This window comes from Canis lupus, chromosome 1, assembly GCF_011100685.1.
Source record: "Canis lupus familiaris isolate Mischka breed German Shepherd chromosome 1, alternate assembly UU_Cfam_GSD_1.0, whole genome shotgun sequence".
NCBI classification, from domain to species: Eukaryota; Metazoa; Chordata; class Mammalia; order Carnivora; family Canidae; genus Canis; species Canis lupus.
The window spans coordinates 104,254,496-104,267,064 of record NC_049222.1 but is presented as its reverse complement, the minus strand read 5'-3'; the positions used below and the strand labels follow the sequence as shown (position 1 = coordinate 104,267,064).

General features: G+C 45.6%; 1 protein-coding gene across 9 annotated transcripts in view; it reads right to left on the bottom strand.

The window, feature by feature from the left end:
- Window positions 1–12,569, bottom strand: part of LOC100683471 (cationic amino acid transporter 3-like) — a 42,438-nt gene that overhangs the window by 27,441 nt on the left and 2,428 nt on the right. For 7 of the 9 annotated variants that reach the window (XR_005354474.1, XR_005354475.1, XM_038527910.1 and 4 more), the window contains exons 2-3: window positions 1,222–1,626; window positions 554–712 (exon numbers count right to left, since the gene is read on the bottom strand). Coding sequence is in view for 7 of the 9 variants with exons in the window: in XM_038527910.1 (XP_038383838.1) it covers window positions 554–712; window positions 1,222–1,626 (564 nt within the window). In the remaining 2 variants the exon portion in view is untranslated. Of the gene's footprint in view, window positions 1–553; window positions 713–981; window positions 1,101–1,221; window positions 1,627–8,674; window positions 8,866–12,569 lie in introns of those variants that run through there. The other 2 variants (XM_038527909.1, XM_038527911.1) reach the window with 2 other exon arrangements.

Here is a 12,569-nt window from a genome sequence, read left to right as displayed (position 1 = left end):
TCAGTTTGTGATATACACGCGTGCCAAAGCGCCGTGTTATACACCTTGGACTTGCACAATGTCGTCCGTCAATTAAATCTCGTAAAGCCAGGAATAATAAAATGAAGTGGTTAATTTCATGTTGTGTGAATTTCACCTCAATTAAAAAAAAAAACAACAATGGTCTCAGTGCAGAAGAAGAAACCCATCAAAGTAAATGATTCTCAGCTGGGGGGTGACTTTGTTCACCAAGAGACATTTGGTAATGTCTGGAGACATTCTGTCACAGTTTGGGGGTGTAGGTCACACTGGCAGCTAGTGAGTAGAGGCCAGGGAAGCTGCTCAACATCCAACAATGATTAAAACACACACGCCAGTCATGCACAGGATAGCCCTTCACACCAAAGACTGATCCAGACCAAAAGGTCAATAGTGCCCAGGGACAGACCCAGTAGTCTAAGATTTGCCTTCCTATTTCTCACTGCAGACCCTCCCTCCCAGTGCTGCTCACCATTCCATGCATAGTTCCCCCTCCACACCCCGCTCTTCCTACCCTAGATGATCCTGGCCTCACCAGTGAGCAGCAGCACCAGGCCCAACGCGAAGAAGTCCAGGTGTGTGGCCAGCACGTGGGGGGCCTGCAGAGAGAAACTTCCCTGCAGGACCCGAGAGACCTGGTTCCCAGTCAAATCATCGAAGGCAGAGCTCCAGGCCCTGGCCACGCTGGCAGCACCTGTGGGAGTAGTAGGACAAATATTCCCTGACGAACATAAACTGAACTCCTACTATGAACTATGGAATATCTTTTTTGGGAGGGAAAGAAACCAGATGAAATACTTAATGTCTAAGAGTTTCCTTTCATGAGGTGGGGAAAGCAGATACAGGTGATTCATAAAATAGGTCAACTAATTAATATAGTAAGAAAGAGATGGAGGTTATTGCAGGCAAGAAAAAAGAGAGGCTGGGGAACAGGGGATGAGCCTTGCCAAACCTGTCTCCCACCTGAGCTCTGCCTCCCCATGTCCTAGAGTCCGCATTCTTGCCCAGTTTCATTGTTCTAGGAAAGCAGGATGGAACTGAATAGAGGAAGTTTGGGGGTTTTCCTGCACTATTACCCACCTACCCCCGACAAGGTGGATGACAAAACTCAGGATGGAGGGTGAAGCCCCAGCACCTCTCCTCTCTGAGCCCCCGGCTCAAACTTTGAGTCTCTGGCTCCCCACACCGTCCCCGCCATCTCACCAATGACATAAGAGAGTATGAGGTTCCAGCCAGTGATGAAAGCACACAATTGTCCCACTGTGACATAGCTGTAGAGATACGCAGAACCGGAGCCTGGCACGCGGGCCCCAAACTCCGCATAGCAGAGCCCGGACAGCACAGAAGACAGGGCTGCCACCAAGAAACAGATGATGATCGCCGGCCCAGCTTTGTCCTTGGCCACTTCGCCAGCCAGGATGTACACACCTGCTCCCAGGGTGCTGCCCACACCTAAGGCCACCAGATCTAGGGTGTTCAGGCACCGGGCCAAGTGACTCTCAGCCCCCTGCTTTGGCCCCAGGGGCCGCCTGCGCAACAGCTTCTGACCAAACTGGCAAACATGCTGACACAGCATCCTCAGTGGAGCTGAGTGGAGGACGCCAAGATCTGCAGAGAGAACAAGAGAAAGCTGTCAAGAACACCCATCGCCCGTGGCCTTGGGGGTCATCAGACAGAAGACCAATCCTGCAGAGCACTGGTGACAGGACATCCTGGGCAAGTCACTCATCTCTGCGCTTCCATTTCCTCAAATGAGAGTAAGACTTTTAATACATTTCAAAGTTACCAGGAGGGCTACTTGAAAAGAAGCAAGCAAAAGCTTCGAGGACAGTGCCTGGTACTCGGTAAAGCTTGTCCCTATTCGCTGAGGGGACAAGAGCCCTGACTCCTGAAGCCAGAACATCCAGGTTCTCACATCAGCCATCTGATTTCACACAAGCCACCTGCCACTCTTTGGCCTGCCATCCATAAAACAGGGGAAATCATCATCGTCATTACTCCCTCTCTCCCGTGTTAGGTGTGAAGCGACGCTTGCTTTGCCAGGCTTGGTGATCAGAGAGCTCACACTCCACACATTTCTACACCAAGGATCCTGCAACCTGTAGCTTTGCCTCATTCGCCTGCAGAGCAAAATGGAATTGGAATTTTGAGCTGGGGCAGAATGAGGCGGAATTTGCAGGGAGGGAGACTAGCTGGGCTTGGGCAGAGCAGGAAACCAGAATGACCTCCCAGTTGCCTGGAGGGAGGTAGGACCTCTCCAAAGCAGAAAGACAGGCCTGCTTCTGCCTGCCTCTCTGGGGACACAGAAGGTCTCCCCACTGCTCTGCTGAACCAGTCAATACCCAGTATTGTCTGGGACTTCTGCCACTGATTATCCAAAGTACCAGTTTAGCGTTTTGGTCAAGAGCAAGGATTCAAGAGCCATGAACCAGGCCAGAAGAATCCTGGCACCATGTCTACCTGGGTGCCACTGAGTGGCCACTTACTTCTTTTCCTAATGCTGTAGATGAGCCTTCATGCACCACTACTAGGAACATAAGATGGTCCAGCTGCTGTGGATAAGGTGTAGTTCCTCAAAAAATTAAAAATGGGACCACCCCATGATCCAGCAATTCCACTTCCGGGTATATATAGCCAAAAGAATTGAAAGTAGGGTCTCAAAGAGCTAATGGTACACCCCTATACATAGCATCATTCACATCAACCAAAAGGTAGAAGCAACCCATGAGGAAGGGATAAACAATGTGGTGTATACACATAAAGAATTTTTTAAACTTTCTTTTGATTCAAGATCTATGCCTAACATGCTTGAACTGACAACCCTGAGCTCAAGAGTTGCATATACTCTACAGACTAGCGCCCTCATAGAAATATTGTCCAGCCTTTAAAAGACAGGAAATTCTGGTGCATGCTACAAAATGGATGCATCTTGAGAACATCATGTAATTGAAATAAGCCAATCACAAAAAGACAGATGCAAAATACCACTTCTATGACGCACTGAGAGTCATCCATTCAACTCATGGTGCCAGAAAGTAGAATGGTGGTTGCCACGGGCTAGAGGGAGTGGGGCTAGGAGTTGTTTAATGGTTACAGAGTTGCATTTCGCAAGATGAAGAGTCCTGGAAATTGGTTGCACAATGTACACTGAAAAAATGGTTTAAGGCGATAAATTTTATGTGTATTTTACCACCGTTTCTTTAAAATGCTGCTGATGATATGAATACAGGCAGCCTCATTGCGTTGCTGGTTGTACCAAACGAATGACCAAATGTGAGGCTAAAATCACAAACCCCCTGTAAGGTTTAATCTCTAATACTATTTGAACATAAGTCAAAGAAAGGGAGTCTTAGAGCCTCTGGACACTTACCAGCTACCTCCACCCCCACCCCTTGCACACACAGCTCCCAGCAAACGGGTTCTTCCATCGTCCACCCGCAGCCTGGCCAAGCAACTGCACACTTGGGTTGCAGGTCTCTTTAGGAGTTTCTGAACTGTGCACCCAGTCTCCTACGGAAGAGGGGTTACCCAAAGCTTACCAGGTGGTGGGAGCAGCCCTTGGAGCACTGAATCAGTCAGCAAAGCTGAGTTAAGCTGAGTTGGGCTGGAGCTTATCTAGCTCTAAAACCAAAGCTGGGAGTCCACAGGCACCAAAGACAACTCTTATTCCTGTAGGTGGGTGGGGATGGGCGGGGCAGGGTGTTTCTGCAGCAATGCTGTCAGGCAGGGCCACTCCCGCAGTTCTGCTCAAAGCAGAGTTTTAAGATGTTTTTGTTCAATTGTGGTCAAATACGTGTAACATAAAAGTTCCCATATTAACCAGTTTTAAGTGTACGGTTCAGTCGTGTTAAGTACATTCATATTTTATCACCACCCTCGTCTCCAGAACTCTTCATCTTACAAAGCTGAAACTCTGTCCCATTAAGCAACAATTCATACTCCCCACCTCCAGCCCCTGGCAGTAACCATTCAACTTATTCAAGTTTCTGTCTCTGTAAATTTGATCTTTAAAAAAAAAAAAAAGGATTTTATTTATTTATTCATGAGAGACACAGAGAGAGAGAGAGGCAGAGACACAGGCAGAGGGAGAAGCAGGCCCCATGCAGGGAGCCCCATGCGGGAATCCATCCCAGGTCTCCAGGATCAGGCCCCGGGGCTGACGGCGGCGCTAAACGGCTGAGCCCCACAGGCTGCCCCTAAATTTGATCTTTAGATACTTCATAGAAGTGGAATCATACAATAATTGTCCTTTTGTGTCTGGCTTATTTCCCTTAGTATAATGTCCTCAAAGCTCATGCATGTTTTACCATGTGTTTAGAATTCCCCTCCTTTTTGATGCTGCGTAACACGTATACCCTTGTATGTGTACACCATATCTTGCTTATCCATTCATTGGTCAATGGCACTTGAGGAGCATCCATGTTTTAGCTATTGTCAATAATGCTACTATGAATACAAGTGTACAAGTATCTTTTCCAGACCCTGCTTTCGATTCTATAGGATATGTAACCAGAGGTGGAATTCCTGGGTCATAGTCTTGGGGAGCAAGAATCCATGTTACCTTCAAGGGTCCTTCTAGCTAGACTAAGAATCCACGTGACATGAGACACATTAACAGGACAAAATCAAATTTAATAGCGTAGATCTGGGGATCCACACACACTTGGAAATTGCACAGACAGACAAAACAAAGTGTACATGTCAACCTGAGTCTGGGACTTCAGAGGGAAGGGATATATATAGCTCACAGGGCAATAAGAACAGATGTTGGGGAGTCTGGGGGGCTCAGTGGGTTGGGTGCATGCCTTCAGCTCAGGTCATGATCCCAGCAGGCTCCCTGCTCAGTGGGGAATCTGCTTCTCCTTCTCCCTCTGCCCCTCCGCCCCACTCATGCTGTCTCTATCACTCTCTGACAAATAAAATCTTTTAAAAAGAAGGAGGGAAGATGTTTTGGGGCATCTGGGTGGCTCAGTTGGTTAAGTGCCTGACTCTTCATATTGGCTTAGGTCATGATCTCAGGGTCACGAGATGGAGCCCCGCATCGGGCCCCACCCTGAGCAGGGAGTCTGCTTAAGATTCTGTCTCTCTCTGCCTCTACCCCTGTTCGTGTGTGCTCCTTCTCTCCCCACTTCCCCCCAAAACAAAGAACTGCTGAAAAGCGGATGTTTGGTAACTCGATGTGTGCATTGCTATCCAGATGGGTCATTCAGATAAAGTTTATCTTTGCTAATAACCCTTATTCTGGAAAGACCAATTTAGATTCTTCTATGTAGTTAAGGGAGGGGGAAAGTTTCTCTTGAGCCCTCAGGGTCTCAACTGCCTTCAGCTTAAAATAATCTATATGCCAATATGGCACATTTCAGGGGATGGGGTTATCCTGTACCCCTTCAATATATTTCTAAGATGTTTAAATGCTTGAATCCACTTGATCATCAAGAATGCAGAGAAGTGGGGGCTGTATAACATAGGACCCCACTCCCAGCCCTCCTCCCTCCCAGTCTTCTTAGGCTCCATGACTGTCCAGTCTGTCCATGCCAGGACACTCAAGTGCAGGGGACCCCCAAGCTGAGCTGGGCCCCAATCAGAAGAAGGGGAGCTCTGATGTTCATTAATTCACAGAGTGAAAGCATTTAACAAGCAATGTGCATGCACCCAGCCTAGCACATCAGGACAGGAAAAAACAGATGAGTGTGACTTGATCCTGTTCTTCAAAGGAGCTCAGTTTGCTGGCACAGCAGAGCACGCAGGCCGAGAGAGGCAATGTGAGACAAGATATAAGCAGCACTACTCCTTCACAGGAGGGGCCCGGGCACGGGAAGGGACATGGCACAGCTGAGGCCGCTGGTGAAGGACTGACCAGATTACTACATGCATCAAATCCCCAACATGTTGAAACACTGTGTACAAGCCACCAAAATGGGATTTAAATTCCGTAACTCTTCCACAACTTTCACTAACCACACAAGTGGAGGGAAAGTGGCTTAAACTGCTGTGGAGAGTTGTAATTGGTTGTGTGGAAACCAACTCAGAACTCAGGGTTGAAAATTATTTTAAAAGGAGGACATGTGAGACTCAGCTCATGTAGAAAGAAGCCTTCTTGACACTTCCCTTATCTGACTCAAAGCAGAATATATTCTACAGTATAAGGCTATGATAAACTCTCTCTTCAGGGAAGAGTTGCTCCCAAGAAGGAAAGTAATAAATTTATTACCAGAATTCCCTGAAGATCAAACGACCTTTACTCAAACCTGCATAGGCAAACACTATCACAAAGTTTCTTTTTTTTTTTTTTTAATTTTATTTATTTATTCATGAGAGACACAGCAAGAGAGAGAGAGGCAGAGGCAGAGACACAGGCCGAGGGAGAAGCAGGCTCCCCACAAGGAGCCTGATGTGGAACTCCATCCCGGATCTTGGGATCATGCCCCGGGCCAAAGGCAGATACTTAATCACTGAGCCACCCAGGCATCCCTATCACAAAGATTCTTATCTCCTGTTGTTCTTCCCATAAAAACCTTTTCTCCCTACTCCCTTCCTCTACTAAGCTAGGCTTATAAGCCTCTAACTTAACCATTTAGCAAGGTAACTGCTTTTTGTTAGCTCCCATCTACTCTCTATTTCTCCTGTTAATCTTTTAGTCTATTTTGCAGGACGTTCCTTACAGAACCTAAGAGGATAGACAAAAAGCTTTTCTACCTGACAATAGAAAGGCGTAAAATGCTTCAACAATATAGCTCATCAATAAACATACATTCAGAGGCGCCTGGGTGGCTCAGATGGTTAAGCATCTGCCTTTGGCTCAAGTCATGGTCTCTAGGTCCCAAGTCTCTAGGTCCTGGGATCAAGTCCTGTGTTGGGCTCCCTGCTCAGCCAGGAATCTGCTTCTCCGTCTCCCTCTGCCTCTCTCCCTGCTTGCACTCTCTCAAGTGAATAAACAAAAAATATTTTTTAAAAAATAAACAGATATCCGTCAAGATTTGGTATGGAAGTAGACACCTGGGTGGCTCAGTGTTTGAGCATCTGTCTTCAGCTCAGGTCATGATCCCAGAGTCTTGGGATCGAGACCCTCCTCGGGCTCCCTGCAAGGAGCCTGCTTCTCCCTCTGCCTGTGTCTCTGCCTCTCTCTGAGTATCTTTCATGAATAAATAAAATCTTTAGGTATGGAAATATCTAGAATATCTGTTCTGGATGTGGATAGTTCTCAAACTATAGAAACACAATCATGAAACCCTCTTTCATTGGATAAGAAAAAGAAAGTCACTGGATTAAGAGTGTCAAAGCAGTATATAGTAATTTGGGAGAGAGAGAGAGAGAAAAAAAAAGACCTCATACTTGATTAATCATCTAGCAGGAAAATATTGATTTTAGCTGGGAAAAGGTAACTTTTCTGCATATGGTACCACTGGGTAAAATTGTTATCCTAGTACAAGATCCAAAGACGCTTCCTACTACTTAAAACTGCTGAGCAATGAGGATCAGCTTGGATAAAGATCAGGGCAGTGGCTATAAGAGTGTGCTTTTTATCACAAGAGCAGAGCCAAACCTTTCATGTATATACAAAAGAAAGGTTTATGATATTTAGGACACCTGTGAAAGTATGTGGTACAGAAAAGAGATATTTTAGATTACTGTAGGCTTTCCCTGGTGTGTTCCATGGCAGTGGTTTTGAATGGTTTTGGACAAATTATACACACCTTCCTAATTCAGAAAAGCTTGGCACCCGTTGTCTACAATTCCCATTTAATTCCTCAAATCCTCTTAAATACCTAGTGGTTGGTTTCAGGCAATTTTTGTTCTTTTTATTGAGCTATAACTTATACATAACATGGTGTGAATTTAAGGTGTACAATTTCAGGTGTTGACCTGATACTTTTATATACCACCACAATATTGAATTCTTTATCAGGGGGGATCACAGAATTCTGCGCCCCGGAGCTCAGACCCTGGAGAAGTCTCATTTTCTCTTTATGTTGGCACGTTTCCTTGATTTTTCATGTTCCTTGTAGCTTTGCGCTGGTGCTTTGGCATCTGAATTCGCAGACATTGTGCCCGTTACCTGCGGGTGGGGCGTTCTGTTCCAAGGCACTGTTACAGTCTGGGGTCTTCTGTCTCTTTCGGGATGCACCTGCCCCACTCTTCTTGCAGAGTTCCTAAGCTTTGTTGGGGTCCTTGCGCCTCAGCGGGGGGGTGGCGGGCTGGAAGGCGCTCTTCCGGGGCTCCCTGGGAGCTCTCGCTCCAGCGCCCCTGCAGTCCGGTCGGGGAGGTCCACGGCGCGCCGCGTGCTGCTCCGGAGAACTGTCCCCGCCCAGCGACGTCCTGCGCTCCCGGCACCGGGCACCTCGGCCCCCCGCCGTCCTTCCCCGCGCGCCCCAGCGCTGCTGCCGCCTCCCTCCAGGAAGGCTGCGCCGATGAAGATCCTCCCTCGCGGCGAGACTCGGCCCAGCGCTGCGCTGCCCCGGGCCCCCCAAGATTCGCTGGCCCCGCAGGTGCGCGTCTCCTGATGCGCAGGTGTGCGAGCCTCCTGCCGGCCTCGGCCCGGCGCGGCGTGGATCCCCAGCACCCAGAGGCGCCTTGGTTCCCCGGGCGGTGTCTAACTCGGTGTGAAAGGGGGATGAAAGGGAGGCATTGCCGGGATGCCAGTGTCGCCCCTTCTTACCTCCTTTATTTCTGTCCAAGTCTTTTGCTCATTCTTGTGCTGAATTGTCTTTTTTCGTATTAATTTGCAAGTTCATGATATGCTGTTGCCTGTTGTCTTTTCTCACACCGTGGATCGCCTTTCCTCCTTCTCAGTGGCGTTTTAAGAGCAGAAGTCCTTAATTTTAATATAGTCTGATTTATGTATCTTCACTGCAAAAAAAAATGATTATGTCCTTTTCGGTAAATCCTAGCTTACTCCCAAATCATCAAAATGTTCTTGTATGTTGTCTTCTAAAAACATACAACATGTTCAGCCTTCTGACTTTAGGATCGTAAATCATTCATATTGGATTTTTGTGTATGGAGAAAGATATGGTCAAGATCCATTTATTATGCCATAACATGTGGCAATGGGTGATTTCATTTGTTCTGCTGATCTGATTTTTAAAGGATATATAGAGATTCAGATTTAGTTGCCTAGGGAATGTCTTAAATAGTCTTAATTAACACAAATCCTTGATTTTAATATAATGTTTCAATCTTTTCCGTTGTGGTTAATATTTTTTCCTTCTGCTTAAAGAGATGTTTTCCTAGTCCTGAAGTCAGGAAGTTTTGGGTTTTTGTTAAGATTTTATTTATTCATGAGAGACACACAGAGAGAGACAGAGATACAGCCAGAGGGAGAAGCAGGCTCCCTGCAAGGAGCCCAATGTGGGACTCGATCCCAGGACCCTAGGTTCACGACCTGAGCCAAAGGCAGACACTCAACCACTGAGCCACCCAGGTGTTCCAGGAAGTTCTTCCATAAGCTTTAGTGTCCTGCTTTTCACATTTAAGTCTACAAGCAACTAGAATTAATTTTGTGTATAGGGTGAGGTAGAGGTCAAGTATCTTTTTTCCGCTTATGGATATTCCATTGTTCCAGCACCACTTACTGGAGTGTCCTTCCCCATTCCAGCAGTGTTTTTCAAACTGCACACCATGACAAATTAGTGCATTGTGAAATTAGTGTTTGTTATATTCAGTTTTTTTTTTTAAATTAGAAACATCAAAGAGTAGATCAGAAACATCAAAGTGCAATTGTACAAGTGTTTGGTCATGCATATGTTTGTGTACTGGGTCATGTTGGAAAATACATTTGTTTTATGAGACCCAGGTAAAAGAATCTGACAGCCACTGATATACAGGCTGACCTGTGCTGTGTTCTGTGCTCCTGTGGAATCTGTTCAACCCAGGTGTTTCCAACTACCAACATGCTTTCTTGAGTACAGAACCTGTCCCCATGATGGGTCTTTCGAATCCACTCTTGACCCCATCCCAGGGATTTCCTTAGGGTCTCCAAGGCCCAAAAACCTTTAGGACAATCCCTGAGGACCCCAGAATCCAGATCACATTCAGAGTTCTCTAAGATGGTTCCTGCTGACCCAACCACAGGGCCCTTGCTGAACACCACAGAAGAGCCTCTGGATTCATTTTTCTTTCTTTCCATTCTCCTGCAGTGCTCCTGATCTTTCCTCTTTCTTGCAATCTCTCTTCACTTCTACTTCATGTCTCTTTTGCTCCTTATGGAAATACCGAGCTAAGGACAAGTGTGGAGGGGTCCTCTTCCTCTCATCTGGGATGAAGAGCTGTGAACCAAATGTCGGTGCCCCACAGTAGCTACCTCCTGAAGGATGAGGAAGACTCTCCAGGTGCAGCTCAGCCTCTGCACATTCTCCAGTCCTGGTCTAAGAGGGGAGGACTCCATCCAGATAATGGAGGATGGGCATAAAAGCTGCCACAGGAAGAACAGCAGGAAGTACCTGGAGGTAAGTGAAGGCCAATATGACCAAGACCAAGGCAAATATTTCCCCCACACAGTCTACACCTCCTGCCCCAGAAATATCCACCCCTCCCCACTGCACATTCTGTTCCACCTGCCACACATGTCATGTCCACCTCCACTTCTGTGGACACTGCTGTTTTGTGGCCACAGGATCCCTGCAGGCCAGCCTGGGAACTACCAGACCTCGCGTTTGGTTCCTAGTTCCATGGTATGTAACACTCCAGCCCTGGCTTGCTTTTTTTTTTTTTTTTTTTTTTTTTTTTTTTTTTTTTTTTAGTTATTAATATTTTCTTTTAGCCCTGGCATTTTGAAATCCTATCTACCCACTGATTTGCAATCTGGCTCATGAACTGAATTATCTTCAATCAGAACAGGATTTGCCATAGATAGGTTTTCTTGAACTGACTTGCAGAAGGATTCGGGGACAGACTTGGGGTCACTGGTGGGACTTCCGTTATTTCTGTATGAACCGTTTTTTTTTTAAGATTTATTTATTTATGATAGACACATAGCGAGAGAGAAAGAGGCAGAGACACAGGAGGAGGGAGAAGCAGGCTCCATGCAGGGAGCCCGACGTGGGACTCGATCCCGGGACTCCAGGATCGCGCCCTGGGCCAAAGGCAGGCGCCAAACCACTGAGCCACCCAGGGATCCCCTGTATGAACCGTTCTTGTCTTCACCAGATACCTGTCAATGGGCTCCTGATGCACCGAATCTTTCCCCAGAGGAATTACTTTAAATGTAGTGTAAAAATTCAGAGGCAGTATGAACAACTGGGAAGAAAGAGTTATAAAAGCAATTGCACCTACCCAATTCTTTATATTTTCCTGTCTCTGAGTCTTTTGTACTCTGGTGATTTTATCCATAACTGATTCATTTTTGTTGTAGGTTATTTTTTTTTTTTGAAGGGAGATGGAGATCTTTCACTTCTGTTTCTTGTATCTCTCCCTCATCCTGTTTATCAGAATGATACTGCCTTAATCTGGATTCCCCAAATCAGAGCCTGATGCATGGACTTGAGTTCAAAATGTTTATTTGGAAAATGAGACCCCAAATAAGAAGGAGGTAGCAAGGAGAGTAAGACAGAGAAAGGAAGGGGAACCAACATAAGTATAAGCGATTGAAATCCATGCTGTGAGTGATGATGGGGATGCTCATGCCTTTGAACCCTCCTGAAGAGTATACATGATGCCTCATATATATAACCCTGTGCAGGAAGATGGGAGTTTGGGGCATTCATGCACCAACTTTCCCCCACTGGCTAGGGGGTTTTCCTCAGAGGCACTGACTTCCTGCAGCCCTGGACCAATATTTTTTATGGGGTAAACAGCACCAGAAAAGATTCCAATGGAAGGCCCTACACTTGAGGTAAGATTATGGCAGAATAAAAAAAAAAAAAAAAAAAAAAAAAGATTATGGCAGAATAAGGGGAATCTGTGTTTGCAGGAGGCTATACGTGGAAGCCCAGACTGATGTCCCAGGTGCCCCAAGGGGATATAATGTGACATCTGCTACTGCACAAGCCTTGTACTTCTCAAATATATTCATTTCCTCATTCATTAAGGCCTTTAAGAATCCAGCCACAGTCTACACAGAATTCTTACTTACATCAGTATGGTTAGTGGAACAAGCAACAGCCCCCACTGCACTTTGGACCCAAGACGACTAGCATTACTCAACTCTCTCTTTTCTGCCATGCCTTCCAGATTCTTGTGGTGGGTCAGCACTGTATTTTTGTCTAAGTCATTTGTCTGAGTGATTTGGGCCTTCCTTAATTGAATTTGAATTTAATTAAAAAATTTTTTTAACATTTTTTAAAATTATAAAAAATTATATAATTTTTTTAAATTATATAATTTTTTATAAAAATTATTTTATATAATAATTTTTATAATAATAATTATTTTATATAATTAATAATAATTTATGTATATAATAATTATTTATATAATTATTTTTATAATAATTTTTTATAAAATTATAAAAAATATAAATACATATAATGTGTTATTACACAGGTAGAGTTCAGTGATTCTTTAGTTGTATATAACCCCCAGTGCTGGGCAGCCCCGGTGGTGCAGCGGTTTGG